The sequence below is a fragment of the Mesoplodon densirostris genome, chromosome 2 (genome assembly GCF_025265405.1).
Source record: "Mesoplodon densirostris isolate mMesDen1 chromosome 2, mMesDen1 primary haplotype, whole genome shotgun sequence".
Taxonomy (NCBI): Eukaryota; Metazoa; Chordata; class Mammalia; order Artiodactyla; family Ziphiidae; genus Mesoplodon; species Mesoplodon densirostris.
In genome coordinates, this window is record NC_082662.1 from 121,289,047 (window position 1) to 121,308,464 (window position 19,418).

The 19,418-nt window shown below is 42.2% G+C and overlaps 1 protein-coding gene across 3 annotated transcripts in view; it reads left to right on the top strand.

The window, feature by feature from the left end:
• C2H1orf226 (chromosome 2 C1orf226 homolog) overlaps nucleotides 1–19,418 on the top strand; it is a 309,368-nt gene that overhangs the window by 246,638 nt on the left and 43,312 nt on the right. For all 3 annotated transcript variants that reach the window (XM_060090839.1, XM_060090840.1, XM_060090841.1), the window contains exons 5-6: nucleotides 9,009–9,117; nucleotides 19,026–19,167. In XM_060090839.1, coding sequence (XP_059946822.1) covers nucleotides 9,009–9,117; nucleotides 19,026–19,167 — 251 coding nt within the window. The remainder of the gene's footprint in view (nucleotides 1–9,008; nucleotides 9,118–19,025; nucleotides 19,168–19,418) is intronic.

Genomic DNA, 19,418 nt, shown 5'->3' on the forward strand with positions numbered 1-19,418 from the left:
TGCTTTGTCTACCAAGGTAAAGTTAACCCTAGCTTGCTGCCATCCCTGAGTGCCTTCCATGTCTCTGTGTCTTGTTGGCATGCCAGTCTGCCTTCATATCTGCTCCATCGGTTTTAAATCTAGTTCTCAGTCCTTAGGGTATTACCTAATAATAAATGAAAAACTCAAAAATCAAAGGAGTTTTATGTGTGATGCATCTGAACTAACAGGACCTCACTTCTGTCTGGGGGTGGGGGAAATGAATAGCCAGGCAGAGCACATTATGGGTGCTTATTAATGACAGCAAGGACGCCCCCCTCCCTCCTAAGCAGGCATTAGGAACCTCCTATGTGCCAATCACAGTGCTGGCACTGGAATACCAAGATGTGGCCCTTGTTGCTTCAAGAAGCTTCAGTATAAACATCATAGTGAGTATTGGTTCAAGATGGAGGAGTAGAAGAGCGTGCGCTCACTCCCTCTTGTGAGAGCACCGGAATCACAACTAACTGCTGAACAGTCATCGACAGAAAGACACCGGAAGTCACTAAAAAAGATACCCCACATCCAAAGACAAGGGAGAAGCTGCAGTGAGTTGGTAGGGGGGCGCAACCACAATAAAATCAAATCCCATAACCGCTGGGTGGGTGACTCACAAGCTGGAGAACACTTATACCACAGAAGTCCACCCACTGGAGTGAAGGTTCTGAGACCCACGTGAGGCTTCCCAACCTGGGGGTCTGGCAATGGGAGGAGGAATTCCCAGAGAATCATACTTTGAAGCCTAGCAGGATTTGATTGCAGGACTTCGACAGGACTGGGGGAAACAGAGACTCCACTCTTGGAGGGCACACATAAAGTAGTGTATGCATCAGGACCCAGGGGGAAGGAGCAGTGACCCCATAGGAGACTGAACCAGACATACCTGCTAGTGGTGGAGGGTCTCCTGCAGAGGCAGGAGGTGGCTGTGGCTCATCATGGGGACAAGGACACTGGCAGCAGAAGATCTGGGAAGCACTCCTTAGTGTGAGCCCTCCCAGAGTCCACCATTAACCCCAACAAAGAGCCTGTAGCCTCCAGTGCTGGGTCACCTCAGGCCAAACAATCAACAGGGAGGGAACTCAGTCCCACACATCAGCTGAAAAGTGGATTAAAGTTTTACTGAGCTCTGCCCACCAGAGCAACACCTAGCTCTACCCAACACCAGTCCCTCCGATGAGGAAGCTTGCACAGGCCTCTTAGATAACCTCATCCACCAGAGGGCAGACATCAGAAGCAAGAAGAACTACAGTCCTGCAGCCTGTGGAACAAAAACTACATTCACAGAAAGAAAGACAAAATTAAAAAGCAGAGCGCTATGTACCACTTGAAGGAACAAGATAGAACCCCAGAAAAACAATTATATGAAGTGGAGATAGGCAACCTTCCAGAAAAAAAAATCAGAATAAAGACAGTGAAGATGATCTAGGACCTCAGAAAAAGAATGGAGGCAAGGTTCGAGAAGATGCAAGAAATGTTTAACAAAGACCTAGAAGAATTAAAGGACAAACACCTAGAAGAATTAAAGAACAAACAGAGATGAACAGTACAATAACTGAAATGAAAAATACACTAGAAGGAATCAATAACAGCATAACTGAGGCAGAAGAACGGAGAAGTGACCTGGAAGACAGAATGGTGGAATTCACTGCCATGGAACAGAATAAAGGAAAAAGAATGAAAAGAAATGAAGATAGCCTAAGAGATCTCTGGGACAAAAGAAAACGCACCAACTTTCACATTATAGGGGTCCCAGAAGGAGAAGAGAGAGAGAAAGGACCCGAGAAAATATTTGAAGAGATTATAGTCGAAAACTTCCCTAACACGGGAAAGGAAGTAGCTACCCAAGTCCAGGAAGCACAGAGAGTCCCAGACAGAATAAACACAAGGAGAAACATGCCAAGACATATAGTAATCAAACTGACAAAAATTAAGGACAAAGAAAAGTTATTAAAGGCAACAGGGAAAAGTGACAAATAACATACAAGGGAACTCCCATAAGGTTAACAGCTGATTTCTCATCAGAAACTCTATAAACCAGAAAGGAGTGACACCATATATTTAAAGTGATGAGAGGGAAGAACCTACAACCAAGATTACTCTACCCGGCAAGGATCTCATTCAGACTCAATGGAGAAATCAAAAGCTTTACAGATAAGCAAAAGCTAAGAGAATTCAGCACCACCAAACCAGCGCTACAGCAAATGCTAAAGGAACTTCTCTAAGTGGGAAACACAAGACAAGAAAAGACCTACAAAAGCAAGCCCAAAACAATGAAGAAAATGGTCATAGGAATATACATATCGATAATTACCTTAAATGTGAATGGATTAAATGCTCCAACCAAAAGACAGAAGCTCGCTGGTTGGATACAAAAACAAGACCCATCTATATGCTGTCTACAAGAGACCCACTTCAGACCTAGGGACACATACAGACTGAAAGTGAGAGAATGGAAAAAGATATTCCATGCAAATGGAAATCAAAAGAAAGCTGGAGTAGCAATACTCATATCAGATAAAATAGACTTTAAAATAAAGAATGTTAAAAGAGACAAGGAAGGACACTACATAATGATCAAGGGATCAATCCAAGAAGAAGATATAACAATTATAAATATATATGCACCCAACATAGGAGCACCTTAATACATAAGGCAAATGCTAACAGCTATAAAAGAGGAAATCAGCAGTAACACAATAACAGTGGGGGACTTTAACACTTCACTTACACCAATGGACAGATCATCCAGACAGAAAATTAATAAGGAAACACAAGCTTTAAATGACACAATAGACCAGATGGATTTAGTTGATATTTATAGGACATTCCTTCCGAAAACAGCAGATTACACTTTCTTCTCAAGTGCACATGGAATATTATCCAGGATAGATCACATCTTGGGTCGCAAATCAAGCCTCAGTAAATTTTAAAAAATTGAAATCACATCAGGCATCTTTTCTGACCACAACACTATGAGATTAGGAATCAATTATGGGGGAAAAATGTATAAAACACAAAAACATGGAGGCTAAACAATATGTTACTGAATAACCAAGAGATCACTGAAGAAATCAAAGAGGAAATCAAAAAATACCTAGACACAATTGATAATGAAAACATGATGATCCAAAACCTATGGGATGCAGTAAAAGCAGTTCTAAGAGGGAAGTTTATAGCAATACAATCCTACCTCAAGAAACAAGAAAAATCTAAAATAAACAATCTAACCTTACACCTAAAGGAACTAGGGAAAGAAGAACAAACAAAACCCAAAGTTAGTAGAAAGAAAGAATTCATAAAGATCAGAACAGAAATAAATGAAATAGAAACAAAGAAAACAATAGCAAAGATCAATAAAACTAAAAGCTGGTTCTTTTAGAAGATAAACAAAATTGATAAACCTTTAGCCAGACTCATCAAGAAAAAGAGAGAGAGGACTCAAATCAATAAAATAAAAAATGAAAAAGGAGAAGTTACAATGGACACTGCAGAAATAGAAAGCATCATTAGAGACTACTACAAGCAGCTCTGTGCCACTAACATGGACAACCTAGAAGAAATGGACAAATTCTTGAAAAGGTATAATCTTCCAAGACTGAACCAGGAAGAAACAGAAAACATGAACAGACCAATCACAAGTAATGAAGTTGAAAGCGTGATTAAAAAATCTTCCAACAAACAAAAGTCCAGGACCAGATGGCTTCACAGGTGAATTCTTTCAAACATTTAGAGAAGAGCTAACACCCATCCTTCTCAAACTCTTCCAGAAAATTGCAGAGGAAGGGACACTTCCAAACTCATTCTACGAGGCCACCATTACCCTGATACCAAAACCAGACAAAGATACTACAAAAAAGAAAATTACAGACCAATATCACTGATGAATATAGATGCAAAAATCCTCAACAAAATACTAGCAAACAGAATCCAACAACACATTAAAAGGGTCATGCACCATGATCAAGTGGTATTTATCCCTGGGATGCAGGGATTCTTCACTATATGCAAATCAGTCGATGTGATACCCCATATTAACAAATTGAAAAATAAAAACCATATGATCATCCCAATAGATACAGAAAAAGCTTTTGACAAAATTCAACACCCATTTATGATTTTAAAAAATCTCCAGAAAGTGGGCATAGAGGGAAGCTACCTCAACATCATAAAGGCTATATATGACAAACCCACAGCAAACATCATTCTCCATGGTGAAAAACTGAAAGCATTTCCTCTAAGATCAGGAACAAGACAAGGGTGTCCACTTTCGCCACTATTATTTAACATAGTTTTGGAAGTCCTAGCCACGGCAGTCAGAAGAAAAAGGAATAAAAGAATACAAATTGGAAAAGAAGAATTAAAACTGTCACTGTTTGCAGATGACATGATACTATACATAGATAATCCTAAAGATGCCACCAGAAAATACTAGAGCTAATCAGTGAATTTGGTAAAGTTGCAGGATACAAAATTAATGCACAGAAATCGCTTGCATTCCTATACACTGACAACAAAAGATCAGAAAGAGAAATTAAGGAAATAATCCCATTCACCATTGCAATAAAAAGAATAAAATACCTAGGAATAAAGCTACCTAAGGAGGTAAAAGACCTGTACTTAGAAATCTATAAGACACTGATGAAAGAAATCAAAGATGATACAAAGAGATGGAGAGATACACCCATGTTCTTGGACTGGAAGAATTAATATTGTGAAAATGACTATACTGCCCAACGCAGTCTACAGATTCAATGCAATCCCTGTCAAACTTCCAATGGCATTTTTCACAGAAGTAGAACACAAAATTTCACAATTTGTATGGAAACACAAAAGACCCTGAATAGTCAAAGGAATCTTGAGAAAGAAAAACAGAGCTGGAGGAATCAGGCTCCTGGACTTAAGACTATACTACAAAGCTACAGTAATCAAGACAGTATGGTGCTGGCTCAAAAACAGAAATATATACATCAATGGAACAGTATAGAAAGCCCAGAGATAAACCCACGCAACTATGGTCAACTAATGTATGACAAAGTAGGCAAAGATATACAATGGAGAAAAGACAGTCTCTTCAATACGTGGTGCTGGGAACTCTGAACAGCTAAATTTAAAAGAATGAAATTAGAATATTCCCTAACACCATACACAAAAATAAACTCAAAATGGATTGAAGACCTAAATGTAAGACTGGACACTATAAAACTCAGAGGAAAACAGGAAGAACACTCTGTGACATAAATCACAGCAAGATCTTTTTTGACCCACCTCTTAGAGTAATGAAAATAAAACCAAAAATAAACAAATGGGACCTAATGAAACATAAAAGCTTTTTCACAGCAAAGGAAACTATAAACAAGACAAAAAGGCAACCCTCAGAATGGGAGAAAATATTTGCAAATGAATCAATAGGCAAAGGATTAATCTCCAAAATATATAAACAGCTCATGTAGCTCAATATTAAAAAAACAAAGAGCCCAGTCCAAAAATGGGCAGAAAACCTAGATAGACATCTCTCCAAAGAAGACATACAGATGGCCAAGAGCCACGTGAAAATCTGCTCAACATCACTAATTATTAGAGAAATGCAAATCAAAACTACAATGAAGTATCACCTCACACTGGTTAGAATGGGCATTATCCGAAAATCTACAAACAACAAATGCTGGAGAGGGTGTGGAGAAAAGGGAACCCTCTTGCACTGTTGGTGGGAATCTAAATTGATCCAGCCACTATGGAGGACAGTATGGAGGTTTCTTAAAAAACTAAAAATAGAATTACCATACGACCCAGCAATCCCACTACTGGGCATATACCCAGAGAAAACCATAATTGCAAAAGACACATGCACCCCAGTGTTCATTGCAGCACTATTTACAATAGCCAGGTCATGGAAGCAACCTAAATGCCCATTGACAGATGAATGGATAAAGAAGATTTGGTACATATATAGAATGGAATATTACTCAGCCATAAAAAAGAATGAAATTGGGTCATTTGTAGAGACGCGGCTGGACCTAGAGACTGTCCTACAGAGTGAAGTAAGTCAGAAAGAGGAAAACAAATACCGTATATTAACGCATATATGTGGAATCTAGAAAAATGGTACAGACGAACCAGTTTGCAAGGCAGAAGTAGCGACACAGATGTAGAGAACAAACGTATGGACACCAGTGAGGGAAAGGGGAGGGGGGTGGTGGTGGGATGAATTGGGAGATTGGGATTGACATATATACAGTAATATGTATAAAATAGGTAACTAATAAGAACCTGCTGTATAAAAAAATTAAATTCCGAAAAAAATAAAAATAAATATAAAAATAAACATCATAGTATGAGATCACGTGCTGTGGTAAAGGTGAATCCAGGGGCATTCAGCAGCTCAGACTTGGGGGCAGGGTGGGCAGGGAACGCTCCTCTGAATCAAGTCTCCAGGGATGCCAGAGGTCACAGGAGTTGCAAAGGCAGGCAGATGTATGCACCCGGTTCTGAAGGGCTATGTAGGTCAGGCTTCTGGAGAGAGAGGAAAGCAGAAACATAGATACTCCATGTTGAGGAGTTTGGACTTGGTCTGAGGGCAGTAGGAAACCTTTGGATGGTTTTTAGAAGGAAATACTAGGATGTAGTGTGTGTTTTCAAACATACCACTTTGCTAGCAGTATAGAGAGTGGTTTGGCAGTAGGTGAGGTAGGAAGCAGAGAGACACTAGGTGAGTTGCAAAATTCCAGGTGAACAGTAGGACCTGTGGACTAAGGCAGTACTGTGGAACTGGAGGAAAAAGTATATTTCAGAGCCATGTCAAGGAGGTGGGCTGCAGAGAACTTGGTCATGAGTGACAGATATTGGAGAACAAGGGAGGAAGGAGTCAAAGGTGTTGCCCAGGTTTCTGGCTTGAGTGGACATGGCGCCCCTCATAGAGAGAGGGCTTGGGAGAAGGAAGGCCATGTTTGCCTGAGAATTACAGGGGAGATGATTAATTTAGTTGGGGAACGTGATGAATTTGAAGCTTGAGAGAAGATCAGGAGTGTGTGTCCAGAAAGACTGGCTGGGTGAGCCTGGAGCTCAGGCAGGAGATGTTGAGGTGCAGTTGTTGGCTTGTCCCTTCTGTGTTAGGAGGACACTTTGGCATCATTAGAAGGATCAGGTACTCTCTGGTGCGGGCCTGATACTGTTAGATTAGCTTTCTTAGAAGCCACGTTAAACAAATGTAATAACCTCTATTTCAGCATCGTTCAGAGTTGGTGGACACGTGAGATGAAGTGAAATGACTTTTAGCAGAGTTCAGCAGAGAAACTTTGGTCCCCAGGGTGAACTTGGATTTCTTCCGGGGATTGTTCTCCTCTCTGTATCACTTCTGTTTTGAAAGTCCCTCTCAGACTTCTGGGGGTCCTTGGTAAGAATCTCAGTAAAAAGGCTACTTAGAGGCGATATCGGTAAGGAGAAGTAAAAAACACTTTACTCATTTCATCTTCCCAATAACACCGCAAGGTGTTACTATTAAAAGTCCCATTTTACAGATAAGAAAACTGAGCCTCTGAGGGTTCCCTGGCTTACTTTATGGTAAGGGGCACAGTTGTGGTTATGACTCTAAATCCTGTTCTCTCTGTGCTGCACAGAAAGACTGACTCAGACATACCAGGTCTGTGAAATCCTGGGATGGAAGAGTTGTGTTTTCATTGAGGAAAAGATTCTGGGGGGGAAATGATATGTCCCCAGGGTGTTTACCAAGAGCAACACTCTCCTCAATGCTCAAATCAGTTCCTCTGATGTATCCCTGATACTCCCCTCCCCTGCCCCATGTTGACAGGACTCAGACTTGGTGGTTCTGGTGGTACCCTGTCCTAGGGCCACCTAAGAGTCAGCCATTAGGGCCTTGCTTATAATTCTCCCCTTTTCCTGACCTTTCCTCTGCCTCTACCCCCACCACCCACCCACAGCAGCCAGAGGGATTCTTTAGTCTAAAGCATCAGGAAGTCAATCCTCTGCTCAGAAGCCTCTAACGGCTTCTTGTCTCACTTGGAGTACAACCCCTGACCTTCAAGGTCTCCTGTGTTCTGGCCTTTGATTGCTTCTCTGACCCTGTCACTGACCACACTCCCTTGACTTGAGCCACGCTGACCTTCTGGCCATTCCTTGAATGCTTAGAGCACCTTATAAACACCACCTGTCTTTGAAACTTGCTGTTCCCATTTTCTGCACTGCTTTTGCCCACGTAGTCCAGTGACTGGCACCCTCACATCATTAGGTCTTTGCCTCTCTTTGAGACCTTCCTGCTAACCACCCTGTCTAAAATAGCAGCTCTGTCATGTTCTGTCCCTTATTTTTCTTCATGGCACTCATTTTCTATTTGTTTATTGATATCTCCTGAATATGAGCTCCATGAATTCAGGGGCTTTATATGTTCTGTTGCTTGTTCCTCTGCCTGCTGGGATAGTGCCTGGCCCATGGTGTGCACTCAGGGGGATTGGTTGACTAATGGAATGAATACATGGAAGCTGTGGACTTGATGGAATGGGACAGAAAGTGAAGTCACTATCACCGAGGGACCTACAATAATGAAACAGAGTGTCTCCCAATGTGGTTAGCATTGCTGGTTCCCTAAGTCTCCTCATTTGGAGGTAACTGTGAACAGGTATTAGGAAACCTCCCCACATTTCCCTGGTAGATGCAGATTTATTGCTCTGATAAGGATGGGAATGGTTTTTTCCTTCTAACATACAAGTTGCCAGGACAGATTTACTAGTGATAGCATGGGGTCCTTGTCCTACCTGTGTCCACCCTTTCACATCTGGAGGTCACTCACTGGAATGTCAGTGTTTGTGGAGCCCATGGAAAGTGCCTCCTGCATTGTGGCTTTCATAGGAAGAAAGCTTTCTCTAAGGACTTGACTTGAGTGAGCTCTGTCTGTAGAGTGTCCTCAAACAGAGGTTTCCTCATTGGAGATTTGAACTTAATGCCATTTTCAGTGCATTTTTCTGTTGTTCTTCCTGTAGGATCTTCTACGTCTCTCACGATTCCCAAGACTTGAAGATCTTCAGCTATATCGCTCGAGATGGTGCCAGCAATATCTTCAGGTGTAACGTCTTTAAATCCAAGAAGAAGGTAAAGGGGCTGTCATCTCTTATTTTCCTCTGATGGAACCAGAGTGCCCCTAACATTGACCCATCTCCCTGTTGATAGAGAGGCAAGATTTGGAGGTAGCTATTTTAGTGCAAGATATAGGGGAACTCTCTCACTAGTCTGTCATTGCTTCTATATAATGCAATTCTCTTTTAGTTTCATTTGAGCTTTGTACTTAGTTTTATGTGAACAACTGGAGAGATCTTGACCATTGGTTAAGGGCTCTGCAACAGGAGCAGGCAGACAGCTCCAGGAGTGGTGCTCACCTTGACGTGTGGTAGAAAAGAAGATGGCCGCTAGCTAAGGTGACCCTTCATCATAATTCTGTATACTGTTCAGTGGCCTACAAACGTGACATGTGGGATCTAGTTAGATTTTGTGATGTTGGTTGTCCTGGATGATTATTTTGTAACCATCCTTGATGTATAGTAACCTTGATGCTTGAGTAAATGCAACTTCTGCAATTCTGTAGAGGCATGCTTCCTCTCTATCATTCCTCCAGGAGACTAACACACAAAACTGGGGTTTGGAAACATGGGCTCTAGCCCCTCTTCTCCCCCGGAACTCTGAATGATGTTATGAGGGTCAGTATCCCCCATGGGTCTCAGTTTCCTTGTCTATAAAATGAGGAGGAGAGTCAAAACCAGCATTTCTTAAAATGTATCCTGTAAAACATTTACCATCCAAAATGTTTCATGTTAAAATTATTCAATTTAAATGTGCTGGAAAGTCCTAAAGTCAGAGAAATCCCTTTAACGCAGCATTTCTCAAACTGAATTGGCCATGGAATTATATTTTTTCCATGTATCAGTGTTAATATCCTGGGAACTACTTTACTATAGAGGTGACTTTGGAAAACACTATTTGTGTCAGAAAGGTCCCTTACAGGTGTGGAATGGTAAGGTCCCAACCATTCTAGACACAAACCACTAACTCTGGCTTTCTATGAGGACTCCTTCCAAATTCTCTCCTGCTTGTCCCTTCTTTGATGCTAAGTGATACCTTAATGCATCTTATGCCGTAAGACATCTTTAATAGATTTGTAGGTACCTTGCCAAGTGGGGATAATAAGAATAAAAGCGTGACAGGGTCAAGATCTACTATTATATATGTCCTGTCCCCCACCCTAGCTCCATAAAGAGAATTATACTTTGCTGATTTAGCCTCTTCCTCTAAGGAGATTTGTGCCCTTACCCACCTATTCCCAAGCTTTTTAATGCAAATCATGGAATTGGATGGAAAGAGCTTGAACTGAAAAGGTAGAAGGAAAAAGGGGCAAGTTGCCCGATTTCACTTTTAGATAATAGTACAGTTGAGAGGAAAAAAGTGAAAGTGGGGTGAAGTTGAGCTGCATATTAAAGAACTGATAGAAAGAGTAGGAAGGAGAGGGAGAGAAAGAAAAACCAGAGGGGCTGGAGATGAGAATTTAGGGCTTGGGAGAGTGAAAAGCACTTGTGTGGCTTTGAGGTGTAGTGGATCTAGGGAGGAGAAGAAAGGAAATACAAAGTGTTCCTGAGACTTATGAATTGGATCGTCTGTAATGGTCTTTGACAGATACAACTAAAGACTAGGATTCCCTTTAATTTATTTTGAGTGTTCCACTTTACATCTGACTTTAGTTTTGTCCAGAGACTGGACCGTGTGGACCTTGGAATTTATTAAAGTTACAAATGGCACATTTTAATTTACAAAGTGCTTTAATATTTAATCTTACTTGATCCTTGCAAAAGCCTACGTGAAGAAGACGGGTAATTTTCATGCCCAATTTTACAGTAAGTAAATTTAAATTGAGGCTCAGGAGATTAAATGACTTGCCCAAGGTCCCATGAATAGGCATTGGCTAGAATCAGGGAGACATGCAGAACAAAAGGATTTTGAGCAGGAAACCTAGGTAAAGGAAATGGTAATATTTGCTTTGCCATCCAATCTAGTGTAGCAATGCAAAGTCAGTGGGGTCGTCCAGTTCTTCTGCCAAAACCTGAGTCTAAGAACAATGCCCATTGGAACTTTGATCTTGAAGCGAAGGACAGAATTAAGTTCTTCTTACCCAGTGACAAAGGAGTAGTCATCTGGTTCCCTATCATATCAGTGTTTTCCATGTTTCATAGCTCTCAGAGCTAATCCTGATCTCTGGCTCTTTTATTTTCTATATCCCTTTTACTCTCACCTACTGAGACTGTAACTCTTCAGAGCTGGTTCTCAGGCCCTTTGCTGGCCTGTAGCCATGCAGCTGAAGGAATTGTTTCCAGACAGCCTGGGCTGTGTGCCCCATTGCCGCTGAACTATAGGTGGAAGGGCTAGTTTCCAAGCCAGGAAAGAGAAGTGAATTAATCGTTCAGCAAAGGAAGCACAGTTGGGGAGGGGTGGGGAACACGTCTGCAAGATTTTGCACGCTTATCCTGGTTAGTCTCCAGATCTGGTGATTTACTTTCTTGTAAAGCCCTTCTGGTTTGGAGAGATAATAGTTAGCTTGGGAAGGAGTTTTAATTGGCACATGATAGGAATACTTAAGAGGTGAGGGGGAAAGGGCTAAATACTCTGAGTGTAAGTGTCTTGCAGGGATGTTTCTGGGTTGTTGGAGGTCAGTATAGCGGTCTCTTGACTGGAAGCCAGCGGTCCTGGGTGTTCTCCAGAGCCCTCGTGTTGATTATAGTGTAGAAAAACCTTGTATGAGCTCCTTGCTATGTCAAGGCTTGGTTCTTGCTGTTCACATCACATCATGTCCCGAGTGGGTACTCATAGCACAGTTCCCATGACAGGCTTCTCATGTGGGTCATCCTTACCTTACAGTTCACCATGGGGAACAGGATTGTCTCTTCTGTTGGGAGAGAACTTGGGTCAGGTGTCTCAACTTGCCTGGTAGAGGACCTCCCTGTACCTCGCTCCCAGCACAGTTGTTATTCTATACCTATGGATCTTCCTTTAGTTACCTATAGAGCCAATGTGGTTTTCATCTTGGGCACTTTAATCTTGAGCTGATTTTTTTCAGTTGGGCTTTCATCAGAAGTTAGATAGCAGAATATTGCAGGAAGATAACATACTACCAACTATTCATCTGTTAGTCTAGATTTTCCAAGTTTTAGCCTTATATTAAGTCAAATGATATCCAATCAATTTTGGTTACTTGCTATGTGCTCATGACTCTTCTAGACTCTTTATATAAATTATCTTACTTCATTCCCTCAGCAGCCCTGTGAGATGTAGGTACTGTCATGCTCTTCGTCTTATGGATGGGAAAATGGAGACTTAAGGGACATAACTCATAGAGTGGTGGAGTCAGAAATGAACCCAGAAAGTCTGACTCTGGAGCTCATCTTTTTAACAACTGCATTATATTATCTTCATCAGGAAGTTGCATAACTGAGGAGTAGCTTTGTTCTCCAAGACCTACCTGTAACCAGATTCTACTGTAATTGTTACTGGGGTATGAAGAGCTCCTTAACTCTGAATGGCCCAAGTCTCTTTGACATAGATTTTCCTCTTTTTCTCTTATTATCTTTGTTTGGTCAATATTGACTCTATTTTACAGTGAGAGAAAGAAAGCGTCCAGGGATGTAAATTTCCATTGGTCACACAATGAGTCAACATTGCCACTGAGATAAAAACCTAGCTTCCTGCTTCCTAGTCCAGAGCTTTGGCCACTTAACTCTGTTACACAAAGTTCATAAGAGATACATGAGCCTCTCTGGATTTGAGTTTCTCCAGCCACCAAATAAGATGAAAGGCATCTCGGGAATGCTGTTTTTTGTATGTGGAGTGAGATGGTCTTCAGGAAACAAGTTTGGTGTGACTGGGAAGGATCACCAGGATTGTGGGGGGGAGATCCCAGCACTATTCAGACTAGTGTCAGAAAGGAAGGGTAGGAGAGGGTCTTTTCCTTGCCCAGAGCACTGGAGACATTTCCTAATAACACGGCTTTCCTGTTTCTCCTCCTTAGGGGATATAATGACAGTATTCGTTTGCAAGGCCTTTTGACTCCTGTGAAGCCTCTTGTGTGGTCTCTTGACCCCTCCACTGGAGTAGCTGTACCGCTCCTGTCATTTTCTCCCAGCCCCAGGAGGATGTAGCTGTCTGCCCTGATTAAGTGTGACTGTACTTATTAGCGCATCAGTGCATGAAGTGTTGGTGATTAACAGGAACCACAGGAATCTCCCCATTATCTTCATGAAATTGTTCTGCCTGCAATCACAGCTCAGTTGGTTTGGGTTAGGAGAAATCATTTCCTCCATAAAGCTGTCACCATCAGATTAGGGGCCACAGTGGAGAAATTTACCTGTCCTTAAGAGCTTGAAATGGATTTTGAATGATGATGTCAGTCATGTGCTAAAGAATAAGTCACTTTCCTGGCCAAGCTCAAGAAATGGAGGAGAGATAGGTCCTAAATTTAGGGAAGCAACCTCGTTTTTATATCTTAAATGTTGAGGTGGGGTTGGGTTGGGAAGTCAAAAATAGAGAAATCATAAGTCTCAGAACTGATCTAGTCCAAACCTCTCTGTTAATGGAGAGGAAATCAGTACCTGGAAAAGTGAATTAACCTGCCCATGGTCACCTAGCTGGTTACTGACAGTATTAAGGTTATAACTTGACCTTCTTTTCTCTATGGTACTGTGGTTCATGGACTAGCAGAGTACAAGGGAAAACCCAGCAGTCCATTGGAAATTGTAAGGTCCACTATCTCCTGTCAATGTTGAAAGTCATACCCACTTTGAAACTAAACTTTCCCCATAGTAGCAATATTCTAGTGTCCAAGGCATTGCCTTGATCAAATTATATGATCAAGGCCATTAAAGAACCTGTTAGACAGAAACCTAATCCATCTCCCATTTCAGAGGCTTAGTTTGTTGGTTCTTCCTCTATGTAGAATTCCAGATATATTTTCTTGCTTCAGCATTGCAGATTCTATAGATTGAGATCATTTGGTAGATATAAGCTTAAATCTTTTACTAAGGTTCAAAAAACACATTTAAAGAAACGTGACCTTCAGCTCTATTTTTGTTGAGATTCTGTGCTGGTTAAGGTCAAGAGAGGGGCACTGTACTTTCTTGCTGTGGTAGATGAAAAGAATTATAAACCTGTGAGTTGTCCTGGGCTGCAGTTCCTTAGAATTCAGAAGCACTTGGCAGATAAATCTCAAGTTCCCAGGAGATACAGGGTGGTGGAGGAGGGGGATGTACACTGGAGTAGAAAGCTAAGTTTACACTAAGAAAGGCTAAGTGGACTAAGAAAGACACTTACTTGTAAGAAGTGTGCCCCCAGTCTTCTCTTCATTCTCTGTCATTGTCATCATCGTCTTCTTCATCATCATGTACACCTTGTATTTTGAGCTTCTTCTATTCACTTTCCATGCTTATCTGATGACTCCCCTGCTTGCCGCAACTAGAGAAAGCCCGCACGCAGCAACGAAGACCCAACGCAGCCATAAATAATATCTAGATAGATAGATAGATAGATAGATAAAAATTAAAAATAAAAAACCTAGTAAATTCCAGAGAATGACCATATCCCGGAGCTGGAAAAGGCTGCCTTCCCAACATGCTGATTATTTGCTCTGCTTCATACCTGGCTATCTTCACACCTTTAAAGCCCCAGTTTGATTTGCAAAGGTCAGGAGGTATGAGCACCTGCTTCGTGATGACCAGTGGGGCCCGATGGAATGGATTCTTCTTAAAGCTTCTCCCTCTTGAGTTAGTTATGGTTTATTAAAATAAGTTCCAGCATGCGTGATTCCTGCATTCCGAGGTGCAGGCAGAATCAGTGTTCTTTCTTAGAAGGCCAGAAGGCCCAGTTACCACGTGGGGTAGGCCTGGCAGGCAGGGGCCAGCATGACCATGCAGGGAGAAAATGGCACCAGTGAGGGGGGAGGGACAGCCCCTGCCAGGTGCAGGCTGGCCCTCCTAGCCACTGTCAGGTAATATTCCCCAACAAGGTCCTTATATAGAATCTTCTAAAAGTAGACTTTTTACTGGTGAAGGAAGGGAAGCCTGAAAGGTCAAGGGCCCTCTGAATCACATAGCCATTTGTGAGAGAATTAGGAGCCACCCAGCCTCTTCTAACTGCTAGAGTGGTGAGTGGGAAGGGCTGTTCTTTTACATGTATATAATCATTCTGTAAAGCAGATAGGGTAGCTTGATATGTTTTCAAGAGCAGAGAGCTCTTCATAAAACATGCTACTGTGTCCTTTTACTGTGAATAGAAATACAGCCTTCACATTAAACAGGAGTGAAGGATAAATCAAAATGAAATCATTTAGCCCTGAATGTGCCAATCTAGAACTCTTACTCAACAGTTTCCTCACAGCAGAAACCTTCATATCAGCTCAGACCAAAGACGATTTGGCCCAGTTCTTCTCTGTTGCTATGGGGACAGAGAGATGATGGCTTTAGCCCTTTTGATGCTAACATACCTACATAAGAGGCAGTTCGCTTCATGTCTTCACGTTTCTATTATTGATAAAGTAAGCCTAGCCTTTCCTGAACTACTGTTTGTTTTATGTCTTAATTCCCCTTTGGTGCAGTGAATTCCATATTCAGAATAAAATATTTCTTGAGCACTTGGTATATGCCAAGCACTGTGAGAGGTGCTCCCATATACGTTAGCCATATATTTATTCCTCTGTGTGGCGGAGGAGAGGCTATAAACATCAGTGATTCACTTTTCCATTGAAGTTACAGAGATGTTTTGCAGAACAGCTCTGGTAAAGGGGGCTAGGAAGGAAATGGGAGGCCAGGGAGGTGGGAGTCATTTCTAACATAGGGAAGCCAGGACCAGTGAACCCTAAGTCTGCATTTTCTACTTTTTCAGGGGAATCAGATAGAGGTGAGGGTCAATTGCTTGTCCTAGTAAACGTACTAAAATGTGAAAATGAGACACGGAGGGTACAAATATTAAGCATTAAGACCAGCCACTTCCTTACAACCGTTTTGGGCTTGTAAATAGTTGGTTGAAACCGGTGGGTGTGTGTCATACATTTGTCCTTGATGAAGGTGGCAGAATAGAGATTTGAGCTGAGTTCCAGGTTCTGCAGATGCTCAGTCCTGAGTGTATCCCATCATCCACTGTCAGTGTGTGATGCATGAGAAATGCAGGTCCTCTGAAAAGTCATTTCCCACCAACTATATCCTCATACTTAAATCGGAGTGTTTCCTTCCAAAGAGAAGTTTAGAGATCCTGTCCTTTCCCCTGTTAACTCCTTAGACTCAGGGATACTTGAGTCCCTTTCATTTTTTAAATATTATCTTAAAAGTTAGTTAAGGGAAGTATCTGTGACTTACAGAGTTGGGGGGATTTGTAACATGTCCTCCTTAGGAGAACCTGAGATTTTGTAGCAATGGATGTGGTAGTAAATTTGGAATTTTCTGTGTGAGTATATACTTTTAAGAGGGAAACTGGATCTGTACTCTGGTAATAATACAATTGGGAAAAGACTAACTCAGCCTTTGCAGATACTTATGCAGTATGATTTATCTGGGTTAATTTATGGAAGATAAGGAAGTAATGGAATTAAATATGGAATCTCTACATATCATTTAGACTTAACCATATTTTATTTCTAGACCTCCCAAATTGGTCCTTTTCTGCCTCTTGTAAAGATGTGTAAGAGAGCAAAATTTCTGAAAGTCAGAAGAAGGGAAAGGGGAAAGGCTCTGTGTAATGGACACTGGCTATATTTGGTGGGTAGAATATAGCATCTCTAAGGTTTGGTAAACTGGTAGTAAGCTTTGCTGTAAAAGATTAACCACAGGCAGTCTGCTCTTATTCTCATAAAGAGAATAAGTAACAACAGATCTAAGGAGGCCTGGGGGAAGAACACTTTTGAGTGGAACAGAATCTTCTTTTTCACCTGAGGGTTGAGTTTCCTGGCTCAGCCTCCTCCTCAGAGCACAGCTTGATTGCCAAAGGAGATGTGAAAGATGTGCTTGGCCTGGATTGGTTAGGGACTGTGCCCTCTAAGTGACACTTTTAAAATATATTTTGGAAGTGAGAAAGGTGGGGGCTTCTCGCTTAAGACAGGTGCCTGCTGTTCCTCAACTTCCAGTGCAAACAGAGCGGTTATCTCTTAGATAGTACAAACCTGTGGTGTGAGAAGGGGCCTAAGCCTGACCTTCGGTAAACAGGAGGAAGTTAAGGCTGGATGTACAAGACAGAGGCTCTGATCCACCACTGGGTGATGGGGGATCCCACAGAAGTTACTCATCTCTTCCTGCCTCACTTAAAGTTCTCATCATCCAGACACGTCAGGATGTTCCAGGTGAGAGATCAGTTAAGAACATCCCTGGAGTTCGCATCATGGGCGAAGAGAGGTTTGAGCGCTAAGACTGTCACTTCTAGGAAGTGGTTTGAGGAACGTCAAGAGGAGTAGAAGTAGACTGAGATCTGAAGTAGGCCTATGATGACGATTGGCCAAGATGCCTTTTCATCTTAACGTGAATACTGCGGCCTGAAATGAAAGGGAGAACATAGAAGTCATGCCAGGCTTGAGGAAACAGTAAGGGTAGTGACTTGGGGACTTACACCTAGCAGAGAGTGAATTAGTGCAGTAGTTCCATACATGGGATCCAAGGCCCTTAGGGATCCATGAAGATAGTAATGGAGAAATACAAGCTAATTTCAATATTATGAATAGTGTAAATGAATCATACGTTTATCCTCAACAAGGCCTTACAGGCTTATCAAAACATTGGACTCTGTGTTTGTCTATAATTGCATCAGTTTGCTGATGAGAAGCTCTACTTGACTGCTGATGTTACCTTGGGGTTTTTTAAATGTGTTGGGTGAACTGATGGTGTCATTAGGTAGTCACAACTGACCTGAAGTCAGATCATCCAAGATGTAATTAATCTTAGACTCAAGGCATAGAGTGACAGCCACAGTTAAATGCAGTGCAGTCTATGGTGGCAGAGTGTTTGGGGACCACTGGTGTAAAAGGAGCAGTGACCTAAGCTTTCCCAGCCTGAGCTCTTAAACTCTGCATAGCTCTCACTGAAGTCATTCAGTGAGTCTTTGAAAGAATGTGAAAGCAGACCAATTATCAAATTATAATCAGTTATCCAGTTAGAAGACCATGCCCTGAAAACCTTGCATGTGGTTTTTCCTCATGGCCTATGTGGGCCACTTGAGACTCCTTCCAGGAACAGGCTCTTTTGTCCTGTCTCCTGTTGTCCTAGTAGTGGAATACTGGGAGCTAGGATTAAGCTCAGTGCTTGGGCAGTTAGAGGAAGAGGTTAAATAGCAAGAAAAAAGAAAGAAAGAAAAGGAAAAAAAAGAAAGAAAGAAAGGAAGTAGCCAAAGAATGGACCCAGTGAGACATCTTTAGAGCAAGGCTGGGAAGCTCACCTTAGATACCGTTGGCTGCCAGTGGTGTTCCAGGGACCTTGGACTCTAGGCCTCAGCTGGTTCTGCTGTTTAGACCATGGCTTCTCAACACTTGGTCTGCAGGAACAACAGGGAAACCCACTGCTTCCAGCAGAAAAAAAAAAAAAAAAACATGGCTGAGTTACTGTTAGTGTGATGAACCCATGGAACATTTGATAATGGTTGGCAAAGAACTGTGAAGCATATCAACCACTTTTGTCAAACTTGGGAGGCAGAATTGGACTAAGTCCAGAATTGGGATGTTTGCTCTCTGTCCATTCAGTTGACTGATTGTTTCAGAACTGTGGTGACAATTTCTATTTTCTGGAGTATTTCAGGAAGGGAAAATGTCTTTGCATTCTTCTTTGTGAGTATGTGCACATCCAAACAACATGAGGTTTTTCCATCTCTTTCCTTTGCTGGCTTCATGGGTTTCTGTCTGCATGCCCCTTGCACATCCTCTCCCACCTCAGCCCTTCTTGTGTCCTTATAGAGGGCCTCCACATCCTCCCTTCTCTCCTTTCCTTTCTCCTTCCCAGAGCCAAGCTATGCGAATCGTCCGGACGGTGGGGCAGGCCTTCGAGGTCTGCCACAAGCTGAGCCTACAGCACACGCAGCAGAATGCCGATGGCCAGGAAGACGGGGAGAGTGAGAGGAACAGCAACAGCTCAGGGGACCCAGGTAGGTCACTGCTGTGGATGTGGATGAACAGGCAGGTAGACACACAGCGTGGGGCGGTGGAAGTGAACCAGTGGCCCAGGAATGGGGATGTTCAGGTGGGGAGCGGTCTGGTTTTAATCTTGAGCCAATCCCCAAAAGAAGCCTGTTTCCTCCTGGTTCACAGATTCAGAGTGGGGGGCTATTTCGCTGGCTGGGTGACTTCCTCCAGAGAGGTGGGGAGAAGACAGGCAAAAAGATGGAGAGAATTGGTC